The sequence below is a fragment of the Thunnus thynnus genome, chromosome 8, assembly GCF_963924715.1.
Source record: "Thunnus thynnus chromosome 8, fThuThy2.1, whole genome shotgun sequence".
Lineage (NCBI taxonomy): Eukaryota > Metazoa > Chordata > Actinopteri > Scombriformes > Scombridae > Thunnus > Thunnus thynnus.
The window spans coordinates 15,664,598-15,686,153 of NC_089524.1; the positions used below are offsets into that span (position 1 = coordinate 15,664,598).

General features: G+C 42.7%; 1 protein-coding gene across 10 annotated transcripts in view; it reads right to left on the bottom strand.

The window, feature by feature from the left end:
* Positions 1–21,556, bottom strand: part of LOC137187670 (ephrin type-B receptor 3-like) — a 62,737-nt gene that overhangs the window by 27,710 nt on the left and 13,471 nt on the right. For all 10 annotated transcript variants that reach the window (XM_067596748.1, XM_067596747.1, XM_067596749.1 and 7 more), the window contains exon 2: positions 4,092–4,156. In XM_067596748.1, the coding sequence (XP_067452849.1) occupies positions 4,092–4,156 (65 nt within the window). The remainder of the gene's footprint in view (positions 1–4,091; positions 4,157–21,556) is intronic.

Here is a 21,556-nt window from a genome sequence, read left to right on the forward strand (position 1 = left end):
CATTAAATGAGTGCAAGCAAACTAGACTGTAAAAGCTTTAGAGAGAGACACTGTAATCTAATGCATTTTCAATCTCGAATGACGACACCACAATTAAATCATCTCACTTCAAATAGGGCTTCTTGTGTGTATAGTATATCTGTTTGTGTGTGTGTGTGTGTGTGTGTGTGTGTGTGTGTGTGTGTGTGTGTGTGTGTGTTGAGGGATATACTCCCCTTTCTGATCAGACAGAGTGCATTTATTTTTTCAAGCCAAGCCAAGGCCTAGCAATTTTATTTGCATGGCACCTTTCAAATACAAGGGCAATTCAAAGTGTTTTGCACAAGGCATTGGAGTCCATTAAAACATTTAAAAAAACAATGAAGAGGAAAATTGAATATAACAGAATAAAACTAGACAAAGGGATAAAAGTTAGAGTGCAGCTTTAGCTAAAACTCTTATCATAAGAGATGAAGAACATTGCTCACCATATACCTCACATGGCTGTCATTGGACTTGCTATCTAAATCCATGAGATTGAACCTGTGACCCTCTAATTACAGGATGGTCTTTTTAATCACTCAGCCCCCACGCTGTCCTACAAGAATAAAATACTTAATTCTTAAATGCTAAGACTCATCTATATCAAAATTAAATGTCTATGGTTGCACTCAAGGGACAGAAGTTTGCCTGAGAACATTTGAAACTCTGGAAAGGCACCAATTTGTTCTCCAGAGCCAGTTGTTTCCATCTGAGCTCTGAGCATCTTAATTAAGGCCGTGATATGGATGTGATGGAGACAAGGCTATTCATCCGAGACCCCAGAGGCCATGAGGGAGAGAGGGAGAATGGGCGTAGCTCGGCCGTGGCATTAAACGATGGCCCAACAAGAGGTAAGGAGAAGGAGGAAGCGACCAGAGGGAATCGATAATCACCAGCCGGGTCAATGGGATGGCTAAAAGCATGAAGTGTCAATGGATATTTAGTTCAGTGTAATAAATCATCCACTGCAAAAGAGCGAAATAGCCAAGTGTTTGTGGGTGTGTGTGTCTGCGCGTGCGTGTGTGTGTTTGAATGTATGTTTGTGTAAGTGTGCTTGTGTGAGTCTGCCTGAACGTGCACTTAGTCTGCATGTCTGTGAGAAATGTAGTTATGTGTGTCTGTTTGTGTATGTGTGTGTGTTTAGAGAGAGGTCATCCCCGCGAGACACGCACCAGTGGCTAAACACTTTCAGTGCCTGCTAACCAAGCCTGAATGAATTAAGTAGGTCATGTGAAAAAGGGTCGAGTTTCTTGGCATCGATTTCAAACAAGATGAATTGTTATGCAAGATTTGCGATCCACTCCATTTTCTCTTGTCCTTTCCAATCAAAACTTTAAATTTTACTTTCAGGTGACAATGAAGAATGCATTGGTGACGCACTATCGCCCTCCTTGAAGGTCTTAAGCTCCAGTAGTAGAAACATATTTCACAATATTTTGGCAAAGGTATGTCTGTTAGAAACACACTAGGAATACTGATAGACATATATTCCAGTGCAGTGTGAGAGCTTTAATAAGTTTCTATGAAAATGTTGATATTTTTTTTGTTCCATTGTTAACACTATTGTAACTATTGTAACACTTTCTCTGTGCTTGAGGAAACTACAAACTTTCATACCAGGGCATGAGAGTTTGATACAAAGATAGGTTTTGGGTGGACCATCCCTTTAAATATTAGTAACCTTGATGACAATTTAGATAAACTAGTATTATTAACTTTGGGCATTAGATTAAATGCTGTAGCATGCATTTATTGTAATCAGTTTGTTGTTGTTAGCATGAATAAGCTCTCCAAGGCTAATTTTGAGGATATTTTAGCTTGTTCATGACATATTTTGGCATGCTGAAGGTTTGTGCAGCAGAAAGTGATATACTAGCAATAGCATTTGGTATATTGTTAATATTGTTCTTTGGTGTCATTCTAGATCTCAAGAGAGCCCTGCTATGGAGCGGAATTCCCCCTTCATCTACCATCTGTTTTGGAGAATAAATGATACAGTACATTGACAAACACACACACACACACACACTCACCATATAGAGAGACATACATAGACACAGACATGCTTGATGTACAGATGCTACAGGCAATATAGACAGGGGCAGACTGTGAAAATTATAAATCCACATACCAAAATGCAGACAGTGAAAGAGTGAAGTGAGAGAAAACATGTACACACACGTACACACACAACTGCCTCGCACATATAAATATTTAAATGCGTGTTCACTCCCACATGAATTGCTTTTGCACCTAGCTTTTAGACCAAGCATGGTGCCATTAATAGTGGCACTTTTATGCCTGTTGTCTCTGATTCACTGTCACAAATGCACACAGCTTATATTTTGTCTGTGTAGCTTTTTGTCTCCGTCTATGTGTTGTGCAACACTGTGAAACGAGACAGAGATGCTGTGACTCAGACTTGGCTGGACAGCATCCCTAGGAGTGTGTAGTCTGTTTGTGAGTGGGCCTATTTCTAAGATTTTTTTTTTTTTTCTTAGAAACTGATTTTTTTTCTCTTACATGCTGTCTCCCTCTATCTGTAGGGACATTTCTCTGGATTTTACTTAATCTCAGTCTCTCCGCTCTTCCCCTCCTTTCCTTTCCAGCTCTCTCAGTATGTTGCTTTGTTTGTCCTCTCAGACACCGTATCGACTCCTCTTAAACACTCGTCACCCGTAACAAAAACAGGCTGCAACGTTCCCGTTGCAAGACAGCAAAGGTATACAAATAAACACACGTACAAAACATTGTGCATAAAGACACAAGCAAGACAACGGTGAGGATTGATTTTTTTTTTGTGTAAGAGAAAAATAAAAGGAGGAAAAATATAAAGAGGGAAAGATAACTCAACGACATTCACCGTCTGTGGCACATTCTGCTGCAAAATAAAAACAAAGAAGGCATGGGAGAAATTTATCTCCAGTCTTTTCGGTTGGTAATGTGGGAAATCTGGAGTGCAGAAGGCTCTCCACTGTACGTATCTCTTAAAAAGGAGCATCTGTTGCGGGTTTGGTTGGAAAAGAAATGGGGAGGGTTTTTTTAGGATCTTATGTTGTTTTGCATAGGACCGGTGGGAGCATTGCTGCCGCATTGTAGCTTGATGAGGGTTGAGGGGGGGGAAGATGGACGGATGGGAGGAGGGAAGGAGGGCATGAAAGGCTGTGAGGAGGTTTGCCCTACTGATTGTTGCAGCTGAGGTGGCTAGTGTGTCTGGCTTCATTAGTGCTTAGTTACTTGGAAGTAAAAGAAGGGGAGAATAAGGAGGGTGGGTGACTTCGAACAGCTGGGGTGGAATCTCCCTGCCAGTGTGTTGGGGTACAAACAAAATATAAAAAATGGGGGCCCACCTTTCAAAACACAAGGGCCAAGTCAGAGGGCCACACAAAGGCAAGGGGAGGAGTGCTGGCAGTCTTTGAAGTATAGCTGAGGAGGGGTCAAGACTCTTTTTGCTCCTCTTAGCCCATTGTGGACACCACATGGGAAAGCAAGATGAGCCTGTCACTGGCACTTTGTGTGTGGTAGATTTGGAAGCCTAGACATGCAACGGGTCAACGCCAAGAGATATTTCAATGTTTAGAGCTTAGCTAATGAGGAAACTGACGTTTTTCACATGTTTTATGTGCACTGAGGCAAGGGGAAGGGAATATCTGTGACTGGGCGGGCCAGTGAAATTGGATTGCAATGTATCGTTTTCTTCTAGCTAAAAAGCGCATCCTGTTGAATGCTAAAACATATCCTGTTGAGTGATTTGCTGATGAAGGTGTACAGGACTGTTCAACTTCAAAGAGGCATGCAGAAATACTGTATGTAGAGGCACAACTGTGCACACACACACATAGACGCACACACACACACGCACACATACACTTAACACAGAATATATCCCTTGAATACAAACAAGGTTTAGAGTCATAGATACTGTCTAAAAAAAATTCAACAGCAAATATGTTGGGTACACAGTACTTTCTTCTTTTTCACCATCTGTGTCCCTATTATTTATTTAATCAATTTTACTCCTCATAAACACACACACACAAACACACATATACACTGCACAGTAAACTCACCCCTGTCTCAGGGTGCGCAGTCCAGGCTAATTCTGTCGTGGCCCACTTCGTGTCCATCAGCGTCTCTGTAAACAGAAAAAGAAAAAAAAACTAACCAGGTCAGACAAAGAGGAACAGATAGGAGATCAATGGAACTTTCAATTATTTCACAACAATAAAATCATAAAATCTGAGATAAGATTGCCGCTTTGACCATAGTTGCTCTCAGATAGCTGGGTGACTAACTGAGCTCAGAGCAATATTAGATTTAATTAGACAAAGAAGTACGGTGTGTGTGTGTGTGTGTGTGTGTGTGTGTGTGTGTGGGCGTGTGGGTGTGACAGGAAGACCTGCAGACAGCGGGAGAGTGAGACAGAGATCTAGGTGGGTGATCAGTGAAGCATTGTGTGACATTTTATGGCGGATCCTTGTCTAGCTAATTAGTCTCAATTAGACGTTTGCTTTTATACAAGGAAAGGAAACAACGGTGAGTTTCACTATGAAACGGTTCCGCTTCCCACAGGGCGCTGCGACACACACACACACACACACACTTCATAACACACACACACATACAGTGAGTAACAGGTTGTAAAACTCCACATGATATATAACCCAACAGAAGGCTTGAATGGAGAAGGGGGTAATAAAGTTAGGTGTCACAAAAGAGGAGCTCTTGACCAGAACGGGGGTCGATCTGCTTCAATTGGTTTCACTTTCTGTCAATACTTGAACTTATATAGATTTTTATGCCCGTCTTTTGGCACACACAGACAAACACACATTATATACAGTCAACACACAAAATGGTGGACAGGGATCTCTCCTGCAAATCCCTTCTCTCCTCTCCACTTTCCACTCTCTTGTTTCTACTGGCAAAGGTGCCGGCTTTGTGAGAGCAGGGAAGGAAGACTATAAATGTCGAGTCTTTTACTACCTGGCGCTCAAGGCGCAGTATGCAGCCACCGTTATTATCTCAACCGCTGTGCTGTTCTACAAGATAGTAAAAGATGATGAAACGGCACTGCTCGAAAGTGAGCTTGCACTGTCCCCGGTCATGGAAGGAAGTGCGAGATTTTTTCCTGTCTCTCCTTTTTCATTTTCCTATACACGGTTGCAGGGGATAAACCTGAAGAAGTCTCTCAGCTCACTTTGCTGCTCTACCACCATCTCTGAGTTTTTCTCTAACTCTTTCATCTTTTTTTCAGGTAATCTGACAGGAAACAGGACTTGGTAGCAAAGTAAAAGAGTATAACCCCAGGATTTCACCATCTGTTCTCCAAATACCTGCTGCCTCCACTGCTGCATTCGGGAGCACCAGCGGTGACAAACCCAAACACCCTCAAACTCCTCAAGACCCCATGTGAATTATGTCTAGCTCTGTAGGGATGGAGTGCACCTACAGCTGGGAATTCCCATTGAATTCCACCCCCACATGCTTTGAGTGACAGTGTCTTTGACATGACTATGCGCCTATTACACTGGTGAGGAAATATGACTTCCAAAGGTAACAGAGAGAGGAAGGTATCTTCCTGTGCAAAAAAGCACATACAATCAGATTTCTTTAGCTTTTTCCCCTCAGGCGATATGGTCTGGTACTGTGAGCCAGTTCACACTGTGAGAACTGTCTCTCTAGGAGTGGTTCTGGGAGCAGAAGTGAATAACATATACTCACAGCCCCACAGGGTCAAATCTGGCTCACAATCTTTGTCACAAACCATTCTCTCCCACTCTCTCCTGTCAGTCTCTAATATTATCTGTGCTGAAATGCTTTAAAACCAATCATGAATGCAGTCTGTTTTTGCTGAGAGCTCTCTTTGTAACCAGATGCAATGAGCTACATTTGTCACTTGAGCAAATAAGGGCCTACTAGTGTTTTCATCTCAGAAACTGTGTCACTGCATATTAGCTGCAGGGCTTCCCCTGACTCATACCGTGACAGCGTGTGATTTGGGACCTGTTACCGATAGCTACACAGGTAGGTAAACTGGTGTGGTGGAAATGATACACCTCCGCTGCCTGGTGTTTATTATTATGACTGAGCCGTGTGAACCCTATGTCGGCTTGTCATTAGAGCTGACCTCGCTGAAAATGACAACACGGTGAAGCACAATGACAGACGCGGAGAGTAAGAGAGGGAAGAGGAGGGGGAGGCATGAGGGAGAGGGAGAAAGAACGAGATGTGGAGAACAGAAAGAGGGATATGCAAAACACACACACACAAACACACACCTGTGCAGTCTGACTCAGTGGTTTAGACAGTGGATCATTCGGGAGTGCGTGTGCAGCAGTAACCCTTCCCTTCTCGATGCATCTGTATTGTTTAAAGTAACCAGGCCTGAGCTTGTGCGTGCGCATGACTGTGTGTATGTGTCTGCGTGGGAGGGTGTGTGTGTGCATGTGTATTTGGTGCAAAGCCCTGTATTGTGCCCAAAGTGGAGCACCAATCCTGAGTCAATGGGCCAGAGCAAAAGCACTGGATGACCCCGACCTAACCTGGCCGCTCCCTCCCTGTCTGTGTGTATGCATGTGCGTACTGGTGACTGTTATGCTCATTCGTCCGTGCACACAATGTTTATGTGTGTGTGTGTGTGTGCGTATGTGTGTGCATCACACATAGGACAATAGAAGTGCACTGCAATATTCATGACCGTACAGCAAATTCAGACACATGCAAAGTCACAGAAAAAACACACACACACACACACACAACGAAAGAAACAAAACAAACCAGAAAGTTTATATAGTGTTGTATACCCGTGCACAAAGAAACCGTTTCTGTGCCGCAAAACAACAAACTCGTGCTATATAGATGATAAAGAATGATAGGCAAAGTAAGATGGAAAAAAGAAAGAAAGGTATTTTTTTAAAGCAAACAACCTCTGAAAGCTTCTAAGTACATGCTGGCGGTTTGCCTAATGGGCCTGCCTGAGAAAAAGAAAAGAAAAATAGGCAGCAAGAAAACCAGAAGGACGAGTTGAGAGAGAAACAACCCCAGTGTGACTATAAGACCCTCCCCTGTACACAGACAAGTGCTCTTGTTTGCCTTTTAGTGCTATACGTTTCACTTTGCACTTTCAAATCCTTGCGGTATAAAATGAGAGAAGAAAAGATTGTGGGTTGGGGGGGGGGGGGGGGAGAGCAAACAGAGTAAATTAGGCAAATGAACATGCAAATTTACTGGTGTGAAACACAGAGAGAGATTGAGAGTGAAGCATGCGGATGTAGGAGGTAGCACTGGATTAGGATACAGATGCAAGGTTGGTTAATCCATATTCCTTGCACACACTCACTTTTTTCTTATTCCACTTTTTCTCATCATCCCTGTGAAATGATGGCTATAATTTTCCATTTTTCTCTTTCGCCATCTCTTTCTTTTCATTCATCACCTTTTTTACCCCTCGCTTTCTCTCAATGCTTTCTCTCTCTCTTACCTTCACTGGGGAGTGATAGGTCTGACCTCTTTTTTTCATTTGTCTTTTTCCTCTTTGTCTTCCATCCTCCCTTTTGCAAATCTCTAGATCTGAGCTTGGCTTTTCACGCTCCGCTGTGATGGATGTGATTTACGGTGTACAGGGGAATGTTTTTCAACCTCCTACCGCTTACGAAGACTATTCAATTAGCGAGTCACTGTTTGAGTAACCTGAGGTAAAGTGTTATTTATGATAGAGGTCAAATGCACCTGGGATTAGCATAACAAACATGGGGGGAAAAAAATGGCAGTGACATTTGTTTTCTCTGCATGCTCTGATTGTGTGAGAAAAATTGCAGAAATAGAAATAGGCCTGGAGAGATCATATGTAGGCAAATACACGTGTGCACACACACACACATACATGCACACATGCAAAGCCAACCCCTACACTCTAATCCTGTAATGACAGGGCAGGCCTAATAACAGGGGAGGGCACTGAAGCATTCGTCCCTATGGCCGCATCCAATACACACACACACGCAATCACACGCACGCACATAAACACACACAGCACCCAGAGTTACAAGCCTCTTAAAATATTTCTTTGTTCCAAAAGGCAGACTTCTTAAAAGAGAGAAAAAAAGAGAAGGACTGAAGGAGGAAAGGGGAAGAAAGACTATTATTGAGAGAGAGGAATGTGTAGTCGTTTCACAGGGCTAAGTCCCCGGGTTGCAAGGAGCAGACAGGTGAGGGATTTAACTTGGATCTTGCCGCGACTACTTTGAGCATTTTAGCATGCTAGTCTTTGTTAGTGTGACCTCTCCAGATGACAACTAAAAGATAACTGAACCAAACCCTGTGGGAGCTAAAAAAAATGTTTCAACAACCTTGGAGATATGCATGTATCAGACAGGGAAGAAAAACATTAACCAAAAGCTGTTTGTCAACATGATCGCTTCCTGTTAGCTTCATTTTCTGCTATGCGTGCAAGACAAAATGGCGTCTCCTCATGATAACATTAACTGTTATATTAATGATGACAACAGGATTTAGTTTTCAGCCAGAAAAAGTAATGAAAAAAGCCTTCAAAACCCCCTAATGACTCCTTCCCCGAATTCCTTCCCTTCGGGTTTCTCCACTAGTTAATTATCTTCTCCCAAGTTGCTTTTGTTGTGTTCTTCTACAGTCAAACAGACGAAGCACATGGCAACCTGGCATGGGGTAGCCACTCCATTAAAATACTATGCCGTCTGGTTGCCAAACACTTGAGCCTCTGTTTAGCCACAGAAACAGTGAAATGTGTCAACATTGAGAGCGAGGACCCCACGCTCAACTTATTAGCGCTATTAGCCTGATTGCTTTGTGTGCTATCTTTGTTGGCTCCGCTTTTGTCACCCAATGCGAAGCTGTGGCAGAGAAAGAGGAAGAGAGAGACAGAAAAAAGAGAGCAGGAGGAGAGTTACTATTCAAATTCAAATTGTCCAAGCAGCCTTTTTGCCTTTGTGCAGGGCCAGAGTGCGATGATTAGGAGAAGTCCCCTCCATTTTATGGCGAGACCTCCCCTTCAGCACCCACACACACTCACGGTCACGGTAATTGGTTGCTGTGACATGGACAGGCCAAGGAGGTGATTCCTCTGTGGAATTCCTGAACGGACTTGCCTCCCATGACAAACCTTCCCCCCATCAGCACACATACACATACACACACATACTTCACCCCGCCAATCACTGTCAGTCAACCCACAATGGCTGTCACACAAGAGGTTTGTCTTGTGTGTGTGTGCTAACAGGGTTACACTGTCGATGCCTAGCAAATAAGCTCTCTTTCTACCTTTCTCTGTCTTGTCTCTTATTTTTTTTCTCCAGCCTCTAACTCTTGTATCATCTCTCCCTGTGGGGAAGTCTAATGAACATCTTTGCCCTGTGCATTTGTCACTGGGCCCCTGCCCTCAATTATTTTCCCCTCGTCAAAAGATACCTTGGGGCAGAGTACTATTTGAGTTGTAACAGCGTGCCTTTCTTTTCCTTTTTTTTTCTTGCCTGATGACGCTGGGACTTTGTGATAAATAAACAAAAACAAACACAACGATGTTCTTTTCTTTCAGAGGCTTTGAGGGAGCACAGCAGAGCAGAACAGAGCAAAGCAGTTGAAATGGAAAAAGAAAGAGCTTTGATCGTGGCAAAGGAGGACATTGTGAGCTATTGCAGCTGCTATTTGAAATTACATATATGTGTGTGTCTGAGTGTGGGTGTGTGTGCTACACACACGGTATTGCCTTTTTCAAGGGCTCATGAAGTCTAGTCTAGTTCCTGTACTGCCGATGGAATGGGCCTCTTTGTCTTTACCCCCTTCCTTCTTTTCTTTCTCTGTTACTCCCCCTGTCTTTCTCTCATCTCTCTCTCTTTCTCTCTCTACCCCTCCCTATCCCCTTCTCTCACTAACCCTCTAATTACAAAGCACAGAGGATCTGACGAACAGGTAGCCCTAAGGGCAGCTGTCTACAAAACCAGGTGTGCCCCCTCTGTGTGTGTGAATACATGTGCATCAGCATGTGTGTTAAATGAGTGTGTGTGTTTGTATGTTTAGTGTTAGGAAGCCAGCTTTTTGCCGTATGCTGTATTTTGAGTATGAGTGATCGTTCGTGTGCCTGTTTGAGTCATTGATGTATGTGTAAATGTGAGTGGTTGAAACTCGAGCTTATGCTTTGTGTTTTGCATTGTCACTGTGGCTTTTACCATTGCACCTCTTATGATTGGGTGCTTTAATACCAGCCACCAACTGCAGCTTACCCTGAAACTCCTTTTCCCTGCTAGCGTATTGTATATGTTTGTGTGAGTGTGTACGTGTGTGTGTGTGTGTGTGTGTGTATGTGTGAATGCACACATTCTCTCCCTTCTTTTCCCCAGCTTCTTAGTTAACCACCCAACCCCTCACCCTGCCCGAGACCCGGCATTCACAGCTGTCTGCATTGTCCCGTGGGTTCATTGAATGGCTCTGTGTTCGGTTGCTATTGAATAAGTCACAGCCCCTTCATCAACAGTAGTGACAACATAACACACATACACACGCAAACACACACATTCACAGTTGGGGTTGAACTATTAGCACTTGTTTTATTGGCTACTTGCTCTCTGACACAAGCACTTTAGATTGCCTTCAAAATGCAATTCTGGAAAGGTTCAATGTGAATCCTCAATAGTGTGTGTGTCTGCATTTCACCACAAGTGCTATCTCCACTTGTGGTACTGTACCTTGATCTAATAAACAAAAAATGTTGTCATTGTTACTTGCAAATGAAAATAGTGATGTAACAACATCACCACAGTTTAACTTACAGCTGACTGACATGTTTTCAGCTAAATACTTGAGCTAGCTTTGAACCTGCAACCTTTTAGTTACCGCTTCATTTCCCATACTGTGAGAGCTGCACTTAACATTTTGCTCTCAGAAGGGTATGTGAAAGCTTTTGTTCACCGTCCATAACCCACCAACCCTCGTCATGCAGGCTTTTGAGAAGATCGTGAAAAGCCACATCACTAACGTCACAGCCGCACAGATGGACCCTCTTCAGTTTGCGTATTGCGCCAAGAGAGCGATCGACGTTGCCAAACTTTTCATACTGGACATCATCCATAAACACCTAAAGGGCCCAAACACATCAGCTCAGCTCCTATTTGCAGACTTCTCATGTCGCCTTCACCGCTCTGCAACCCCACATCTTGGCTGAAAAACTTATAAACTGAAAAACTCATGAACATGGCCACTGCTGTTTGTCATGCATTGTCACTGTTCTGTACTGTATTTGTGTACTCTGCCACGTTGTCACTGCTTGTCAATCATGTATTGTCTTATATGTCATGTTTATATGTTCTTTTTTACTATGCCTGCCTCAGAAATTGCCCCTTGGGGATAAATTAAGTGTTTCTGAATTGAATTGAATGAATAGCATTCCACATTTATCTTTATGTCCCTACCTGCCCCTTTACTGAACACGTGCTTAATTATCTTCACATGTGTACTGCTCTCACTGCCGATGCTGACTGTTGTGACTTAATAACAGAGTTCTGAGCCTTTCTGAGAAGACTTCACTGCCTTTGATTTTTGGTTGTAGGTTTGTCTTTTTACAGTCATGCTGCACTGTGTGATATAAAGTTTACTGGGCTTCATTCCCTAATGAAATATTCCTTAGAAGGAGTCATCCCAGCCCATGCTGATTTACAACACTGAAATGTTTGGCCTTGTCATCTGGAATCTAATTAGGGCATCTGGTGCTTTAACTCACCTCTCACTGGAAACTAAGCGAGAGGCCACATATTTGATGCTGACGTCATCCTGCATTTACTATAAATTAGGGGATTTTCACTGCAAAACTCCACTTCACATTTTGGGTTTTTTATCAGAAAAATCAACAAAAGTTCTACAATGAATGAAGAAACTACCATGTATAGTTTCCAGCAATCCTTTTGTAAGGTTTCACATCTTGTTTTGGAAAGGCATGTTCCTCATTTGCAAATGATTATGTTAAGGGCATCAGGTCTGCCTGTGTTTTAACCACCTCCAGGAAATGGGCAGAGGACCAGATTTCTGAAGGAACATGGGATGTTTACATCACCCAACATGGAAACTCTTGCCTCAATCTTTGCCATAAATGAAGCAATTTTTCACTTACTACCCCTCCTGGAAATTCTCCACTTTTCTTTCTTTATATTTTACAACATTTCATAATTCAGTCTGGGTTTCAATCCCCCTCCCCCACCCCCCACCCAATAAAATTCAACATCAAACACTGACAGTAAACACTGTTTTAGCATAACTCTGAATTAGAATTGCTGAATCCAAGCACAGGGTGGCTTGTGCAGTGTGTGCCTCTGCGTGAGACGTCTAGATGCCATCATCTGATTTCCTGGTGAATGACTCAGCCAACTGCAACTGAAAAATGCAAACAAGCAAGCGAGGAGCAGGTTCGCCTTCACCCTGAGGATCTGCATATGGAAATATGGATCTCCTTGTCGAATTTTGTGGGTATTTGTGCGTGTGCGTATGTTTGTATTAGTCAGAGCGAGAAAGGAAGCGAGACAGAGTAATTTGGCTGTCACTACAGCTGTTGATTTCATTCCGTTTCACCTCACGCTCCCTGGGGGGGCAGCAATACCTGGAATACGATTCATATTTAAAACACAATGTAGTGCAACTGCAACCTCAGCAAGCTGTGATTGATTTACTGGTCTGTCACGTAGATGAAAGACAAACAAATACACCACGCACACATGAACACATGTAGCCCAGGTGCACATATCAAACTTCTATAAAAAGACTTCTTTGACACATACCAAAATAACAAGCAGGAAACATGCCTCCTAACGTCAACTCCACTATTACCTTATTCCCTTATTATCTTTCAACCACACTTATGTATAACATATACAGTAAAACCTATGTTCTCTGTCATTTATTTGGGGATGGTTTTCAGCAGTGCATTTTGGTCCAGGGATGTAGGGGATCAAAGGGCTCCTCAGTAGAAAGAGAGGTAAAATTCTGACTGCACTGTTCTGCAGACAATGCAGTACAGAAAGTAAAAGTAGAAAAGTAGAAAAAGGTCACTTTAGATAAAGAACATTGTCTACTGTGCAAAAAAAAAAAATGTTTCTCTTGTAATCTCTTGTAATCTACTTGATGAGATAAAGCAGTGCCAATGTTATTTGATTTTGATTTGTTTGGCCAAACCTGCGGACGGTTCTGATGGATAGCACTAGTTTGCAGCCCTGATAACAATCATGATAGGCAGCATAGTCGCTAATAAATGGACTGCATCTATCTATCTATCTATCTATCTATCTACATTCAAGGAAGACAGCATCCAGGGTGTTGTGTGAGTCTGCGTGTGTCTGTCTGTGAGCAGAAATTCACCTGGCGCCTCTGCCTCTCTGAGGGATTTTGGGCATTAGTGCTGCAGGCTAACATTGTGACAGGAGAGTGTCAGGACTTGCTAACCCCATCCCAGTCACATTTAGCATATCAAGTCTGCCAGTGGGGTTTTGGCAGCCAACATTTGCCCTTATACTTCACCTTCAACGACCCTAATCACATTCTACATGTCCTTTTGTGAGGACAAAATAAAACTTGTTACCTTTGTGGTTAGAGAAATTGTGCTGGAAATGAAGTATCACAGGTTTGTTTGCCAAGGTCAGTGCGTGTCCATCAATAGACAGCTAAAATGTCCTTGAGAAAGAAAACAACACTGCTCAGTAATTGTAAGTCACTCTGGATCAGAGACCAGGGTAAATCTGACTGACTGTTCACAGTAAAATTAAAACATCCACGCCAGATACAAAAGGCAATGAAGAATGAACCTGTATGTGCCAACAGGCTTCTACATTTCCAATACATTGCTTCCCAGCCTGATACAGCACAAAGGAAATAACTATTGCATATGGCTTTATTTAATAAGATAAGCAAGGGAGAGATGAATGGAGAGAGAAAGAAAGAGAGAAAAAAAGAAAAACGAGAGATTCCCAGCTTTGGGTGTGGCTGCTTATGATAAAAAACAGTCATCCAGTACACACTCATTTATACCAACACTGCTTGTAAGTCTCCATAGATTTCAGTAAAAGCTGAAGGAGAGAAAGGAGAAGAGAAGGAGCCAAGAAAAGACAGGGGGAGAGAAGCAGGGAGGAAGAGAAGGGAGTGCAAAAGAAAAGAGGAGATATTCAAAGTAAAGGCAAAGAGAGAGGGGGAGAAAGGCAGAAAAAGAGATGGGAATGAAAGGCAAGGGGGGGGGCAATAAGGTAACAAAGGGGAGCATGAGGAAGAAGAGAACACAGAAGAGAGCTGGTACACGCTCTCTTGTATTCCCCAAAGCCCCTGCGCTTCTTTCATTGCCACTGTGTTTTTGGCATGCTGACATGCAGCGGCCTTCAGAGACTATGTGTGAGAATGTGCGTGTAGATGTCTACAATGTCCTGTGTCTTTGTGTATTCACCTGAAGTGTCTGTGTTTAACATGTAGCCTGATGGGAACTGTTTTTGCTCATTGCCTGACTGCAGCCCAGGGAGCCCTCGTCTACTTCGCTGCTGTCATTTTCTCTGTTCTTCTCCTCTCTAGTCCTTTTCTGTCCTTTCCCCTCCTCTACTTTCCTTGTTTGCTCCCTCTCTGCTCCAGTGCCCCTGTGCCAACCAGGGTGTCCATTCATAACAGCTCGATAGCTCAGGCACCAGACTGCGTAGTAGATAGAAGCACAGATTCCTGGACCAAGTACAGCGCATGAGAATGTGATAGCAGCAACATGTCCTTGGGGAGCCATGTGTGAATTTTAATGGAAACATTTCATTGGTGCAGAGTAAGGTGTTTGTGTGTGAGTTCACACACTCACCTGTGTGAATGAATGAGTATTCGCCTGTATGGGTAGAAGCTGGTGATTATTTGAGTGTCTCAAAGGCACTAGAGGCATAAACATGCACAAATGCACACACACTTTTGTTCAATGGGAGGTGGGCTATTGTGCTGCCTGTGCAGCCAGATTGTGAGCAGTTACCTCACAGCTCTAATAGCAGGTTTCAGACAATTTTGTGTCAGCAGTGGCTGACTCAACAAACAGAACTCAATCACATAGAAACACAAACCCTTACTGTACACTTACATAATGCTAATGCATACACATTATGCACAATACGTTATTTAAACAGTAATAACACCAACACACATACAAATAGAGAATGAGACATGTTATTAAGACTCTCACACACACGCACACACACAAATCCTGTTTGTTCACTGGGGGTGTAGCCTAGAAAGAGCTGGAACTGGGCATTGAATAAAAGCCATGGCTTTTTGAATGGCTGAGCACCACAAGAAAAGGGCTTAGCACCCAGCTTTGCCATTCTGTTTCAATAGCCACTGAGTCTCTCTCTCACTCTCTCTCCCTCTCTCTCTCTGACTCTCTCCCTCTCTGCCATTGTTTCTCTTAATACAGTCTCTCCTAATACAGTCATCTGCCAACATATCAGATCATCTTACTTCGTCTTCTTCTTACTTCCAGTACAACATATAATGATTGTCAAATCAAATCAACTTTATTTATACAGTGCCAAATCACAATGGAAGTTATCTCATCACTTTTCACATAGAGCAGGTCTAGACCGTACTCTTTATTTTGTGTTTTTTTAAATTTTTTATTATGTTGAATCTAATTAAAGATGGCTACTTCCTGTTACATCCGGAACAGCTGCCCGTGTGTCTGCAGTAAGGGGCAAAGCCCCAATGCGGTCTGCATTTTCCGCATGCCAGTGGCTTCCAATTACTTAAAAACAGTTTAAAAAATACTGTGGTGGTAGCGACCAAAAGTCTTTGAGGTTTGCTTGTTTCTTTTCTGCTTCTCCTCGGAAACTTGCACAGACAGGATAAACAAAAAGCAGAACCAAAATAGGAACTGGGACTATCCTATTAGCGTGGATTCCAAGCCTAACATAGCCTAAAAGCTGTATTCTGACTCATCATGCAACCACCGATGATTTATGAAGGTGTCGGAGGGTAATTATCAAGTCGATTATCACCATCAGTCATGTTCGTTTACCTGTTAGAAAGAAAAAAAACATAGAAGGGTGGGAAAGAGAAAAGAGGAAGAAAAAAATTGCAGATGGGGAATTTTAGTAGATGAGTAATTACACTCTATCCTCACCACCACCACACATCCTCATACCTCCACTCCTCTGTGCTCTCTTTTCAAAAGAAAGGATAAGGACAAAAAGGTGACGTGCAAACCCTACAGGCAGTCCAGAGCTTCTCACATCAGCTCGTTAAGGATGCAGAGGGCTTGTTACAGTTTACCTGCTTGCCCAGTCATTAGCCATTCAGGTCAAGACACGGAGAACAAAAGGGAGGTTAGGGCAGTTAAAGTCAGGAATGCAACCCGCCAGGTCAGGGCTCTGCGGGCCTGTGGGAGTGAGACACTCTCTCACACACACACCCTTTATCTAACAACCACGGAAACCCATATACAAAAAGATCACATAAAAGCATAGGTATCTCTTTCTGTGTACCCTGACGTACAAAGAAAGTGGGGAGTGGCACTTTATGTAAAACAGTTAAAATCTGAAGTACCATACGACACAATAAATGCAAATATTAACAGGAACAATGGCCCAGATGCACTCACACAGCAGATGCTGTTATATAAACCACTGGGCAAAGTAAACTGGGCATGTCATCTGGTTTTGTCCTTTCTTTTTTCCTCATCAATGCTTCCTTTTTTCTCTTCTGTTTCTTCTTTGTCTATACCTTTAGAAAGAGTTTCTTCTTCACACGTACCACCACTCCCATCTTCTCTTCCCCACTGCAGGTGTGTGTTTGCTGACTATATCTAACTAAGAAGCTTCAGAGTTCTGGAGTGAAGTAGTTCATGTTTCCACCCAGTGAAACCTTGGCAGCAGCACTGCTCTCTTGCATGAGATAGCTGGATACAGTACAACCTCTTTTCTGTCTGGCTTTTTTATTCTTTGCACTGTGAACAATAGTTAATGGTCTATGATGACAAACAGCTGCAGATTGATAAGTAAAAGGGGGTTATATATTTATTTTGGGGACCAGGCTTTTATTTCATTTCTGAAGCGGGTGGTGGCAGATAAGTGTGTTTATTTGTTATTTGGCATCATTAACTTAAAGTAAGAGGTGCAGGGGAGAGATCATTAGTATTTATAGCTATTTTGTTTTTCAATGCCACATACCCACAAATGGCTGGGTGAGATTAATCATGTTGATCTGTTTTGTGGAGTGGAGGCTCTCTCACATAGCCTCTGTGTCTCTCTCGTTTTCCACTCCCTGTGCTTCTACCGAGATCTTGTCGGACCCGCATTTTTAATCGCCACTGAGTTAATTAATCTCACACTTGGCTGCGGTAATAACTTGACTTGTTAGACCTCCTCTGTGCAAATGGACTTGCCTCTTTAGCAGCTAAGCACCAGTAATGAACCAGCCAAGAGAGAAGCATAGAGAGAGAGCTTCAGGAGCCTCCATAAAAAGCTTAAAACATGGCCATGACGGTGCTAATATCTGCTCGACCTTACATGTACATTACATTTACATTTTAGCCATTTAGCTTACATTCCTGCAAAGAGGGTTCCTGTAAGTGCAACAGTTCTGAAGGACAAGCTTCAATGGCCAACATTGCAAGCAACCAACTGTATGAGAAAATGTGAGTATTGGCCATAACACTCTCAACAGATGCAACAAAACTTTCATGTGACTCTAGAGGTATGGCTTTAAAATGAGCAAGGTGTTGTATTACCATGTTTATTTTAAGACATTAGTATAATTACCATAATAAACAAAATCACTCCCATGAAGATTGGCAATCTCAAGCTTCCACAATACACTTTGCATTGTGTTAACACACTGTGATTCCAGGAACCTGGTGATATAACTTTATAGAACACAGGGAGATTAACTTTATGAAACAAAACAACAACTAGTTTTATATTGCAAATAACAATGATTCTAGCTTCATTTTTTCAACAGAATTATCTCAATACAATGAAGGGGCTGTTTTTGGTTCTTATGCTATGTTTTTTGTCTTAAGAACAAGGTGGAAGGGGACCTTTAGCGGTAGCTTTAAGAAAATATTCTATTCTTCTTGTCAGAAGAATTCTACTGTATGAAAAGAAAGTGGATGAGGAATATTTGGGAAAAGATTATATGAATAAAATAGGGAAGACAATGAGAAGATCGAGAATGTTACAGTCTGACTAGAGCCTGTAGCATCTAGACTCTACCTGCAGCTCAGCTCAGCATAATCTCATGGTCAGGGATTGGTGTGGTCCCAAGCCTTATTAGATATTAATGTATTTAACCTATGGAGAAACCACTCGATAGATAGTCACTGCACAGAATCCTGGCTCCGGGCAATTAAAAGAAATTGACGGATGGACAGACAGACATCCAAGGCTGCTGGGGTCCATATGGCAGGGGGCTTTCTGAGGCCCACTTCAATTACATAAAGACCTCTGTGCATTGGCATGACACACAGAGGGGCCCAGACAGCAACACCAGAGAAAGAAGGAATAAATCATACAGCGGTTAATAACACACACATACACACACATTCATGCACATACACATGCACTGAGACAGACAGACTGGCAGGGACACAAGTCCCAAAATGCAGAGGCTTCACACACACACACACACACACACACACACACACTGCACAGGCCGGGCATAAACACAGAAAAAATAAGCTTTCTATCTTTCCCTAACACATACATACACAAACAGAAACTCATCCTGTCATTGTCGTAGGGAGATGGATGTCTAAATAATCTCACCATGATTGCAGAACAACTTGCATCACCGATCCACACTCAAGGACCCTCACACAATATACAGCAAGTCCACTAAACTCAAAAACCAGCCAACCGGCTTAGAGTTTATGCCTGACTCCACTTCCATCTGAAGGTGTCCTGTTGTCCTTAAAGCCCCTAAATGGCAGCATAAATCTAAGAGACAGACACTGGTCATACATCAGGACGAGGGAGGAGGAGAGGGACTCCATCTAAACAGGAAGTGAGGTAAGTTGAAGTTTCATGGTTTTGCTGAATGATGAGGATGACAAATAAGATTAGAGAGGGAACTGGGAGCTCTCGGTCAAATATCTTTTCTTTACTATCTTTTTTTCTGTATTGAGGATATATAGTGCATATATTTTTTGTTGTCATGTCTACATCTCCATGCCTCTGTTTTTCTCTTGGGATTTGTAGGAGGAATATGGGCTACCCTGGCTAATGTATTATTCACCCTTCATTGATGTGTAACTAAAGCTGGCAGTTTGGAGGGAGCGGGGTGTCACCAATTACCCTCACACCACTACTACCTACACACACACACACACACACACACACACACAGACACACACACACACGGCCGCAAGGCACCCATTGATTTATGTGCTGCCACACAGTGTATGTTAGTGCACATACATGCACACACACATTTTCCTGTATCTAAAACATAGATTTCCATTTTGAATGGATGTGCATCTGTGTGTGTGTGTGTGTGTGTGTGTGTGTGCAGGGACCCAGAAGGTCATCTGGGAATTTCAACAGAACCACAAAAGTATTATCACCGGCAAACATCCATAGCTGTGTGTGTGTGTGTGTGTGTGTGTGTGTGTGTGTGTGTGTGTGCGCGTATTCTGGCTGGCCAAGAATCTTAGGAAATCAAATACAGGGCCTAGTAATAGGGGGAAAATGTACAACAAATATATATAAATAGAAGGGGAAGCTGGTAAGTTAATCAAAATGACAGAGGTTTTTTAATACATACATTTGCAGGGGTTATCTGGTAAAAAGGTTAGGCTGTATGGGGACAGTCAGTAGTCAGTCTATACATTAACCTGTGCTTGTTTGACAGCCTACTCTGTTTTCAATTAGCATTGTATGGATAATTCAACCACTAGAGAGGCAAAGTGTATGAATTGTAACACAGTGAAAAGGAGGAAGAACAACAGGTGAAGCTACTTTGGAGGCAGTGACAATGAAGGAAGTAACTTCTTTTTACTCCTGTCTTTGCCTATTCACACATATATGGACATTATGTGTACACAAAAAAGAGGACTCTTGTTTTGCACTAGGTTTGTCCAAGAGAGGCAAAGGTTTACTTTTCCATAGCTCACCCAGAAGTTTCACCCACATACCCACCTGCTTTACTGTGATCCTTGTAACACAGCCTGTGGCAAACTTAGCTAGTTAAAAAATAACAATCACAATGTTTATGCCTAAGCTCACCCATTAGCACAAGTGTTCAGCTGGGTTCAGCTCTGGCCTGTGGCGATAAAATCTGAAGGGAATAAACAACAATGAGGTGCAAGTTTGTTTTTCTCCCCCACAGGAAACATGGAAAATGAGATGCACCAAAAATATCAGTATGTTTCCATCCAGCTCATATGTATTCCATCTACCTTCAACTCACACACTTAAACACACGCCAGACCTTGTGGTGGTCCAAGTGAGCTAGGTGGGGTTGGTAATGCTCCAACCAAAGGGTGTGGATCAGCACTGACCTGATTAGTCATCGGCCTTGACCCCGAACCAACCAAAATGGGTAGAATACCAATTAATACCCTGGGCTGCTGGCCAGTAAATCTGACTTGGGACCAGTGTTTATGGGATTCAAACTGCACCACACGAGGCCACAGCGGATGGGCTAACTGACCCTGAACAGTGACTTCATCATTGAAAGGAAGGGAAAAAGGCTTTTGGGCATGGTGTTTGCAGGACTGATTGGTAGTTACAGTAATTATAAGATTGAGGTTATAGGAATGATGTCATGCTACTGGCAAACTTCATTCAAAAAGGTGTTATGAAGTCAACAGTATGCATCTGTTGTTTTCCATGCCTGTAACAAGCCCCTGTTTAATAGAAGACACACAATCATATCAATAAATCACAGCAGAAATAAATCTGCAAAGCCCTCACTGCTCTCGGAAAGTGTTGATATTTCACCAACATGAAGCCTCCCAATCTGTTCCTTCAGGTTCTCTTCTATATCTAATGACCGGTGAGGCTCAACACATCCAAGCTGCTCCATTCTTGAGTTAATGAACAGGTGAGGAATTACTTAGACAGACGGAGATGGAAATTGATTTTTTTAAGTGTTGCCTCATTATCCCATGTGGAGCACTTTATCCAGTACCACAGAAACACAACACCAGACAACGTGGGTTGTGTAATGTCAAGGTCATATGGGTGTTATGGTTCTTTGTGGTTCTTTGCATAGACAGAGTGGGGGTTGGTGGTCTGGGTTCAGATTGTATGGATTGTCTGGAAGCAGAGCCATTAGTGACGGACTAATTAGGGAAGACCAAGTGGTCTCCAGTACCGGTCGAAGCCAAGATTCATAAATAAGTAAGTGCAGGGGCAGCTTGGTCGCTTAATTAACAAAGCGTGAAAAAAGGGCGTGAATCCCAAGAGGCACCAACCCAATCTGGTTGCATGGATGGGATATCGGCAGCGATCCTGTCTATCTTGATAGCATTGATTGATGGCAAGCCAAATTGAATCTCTAATCATCACCACCCTTT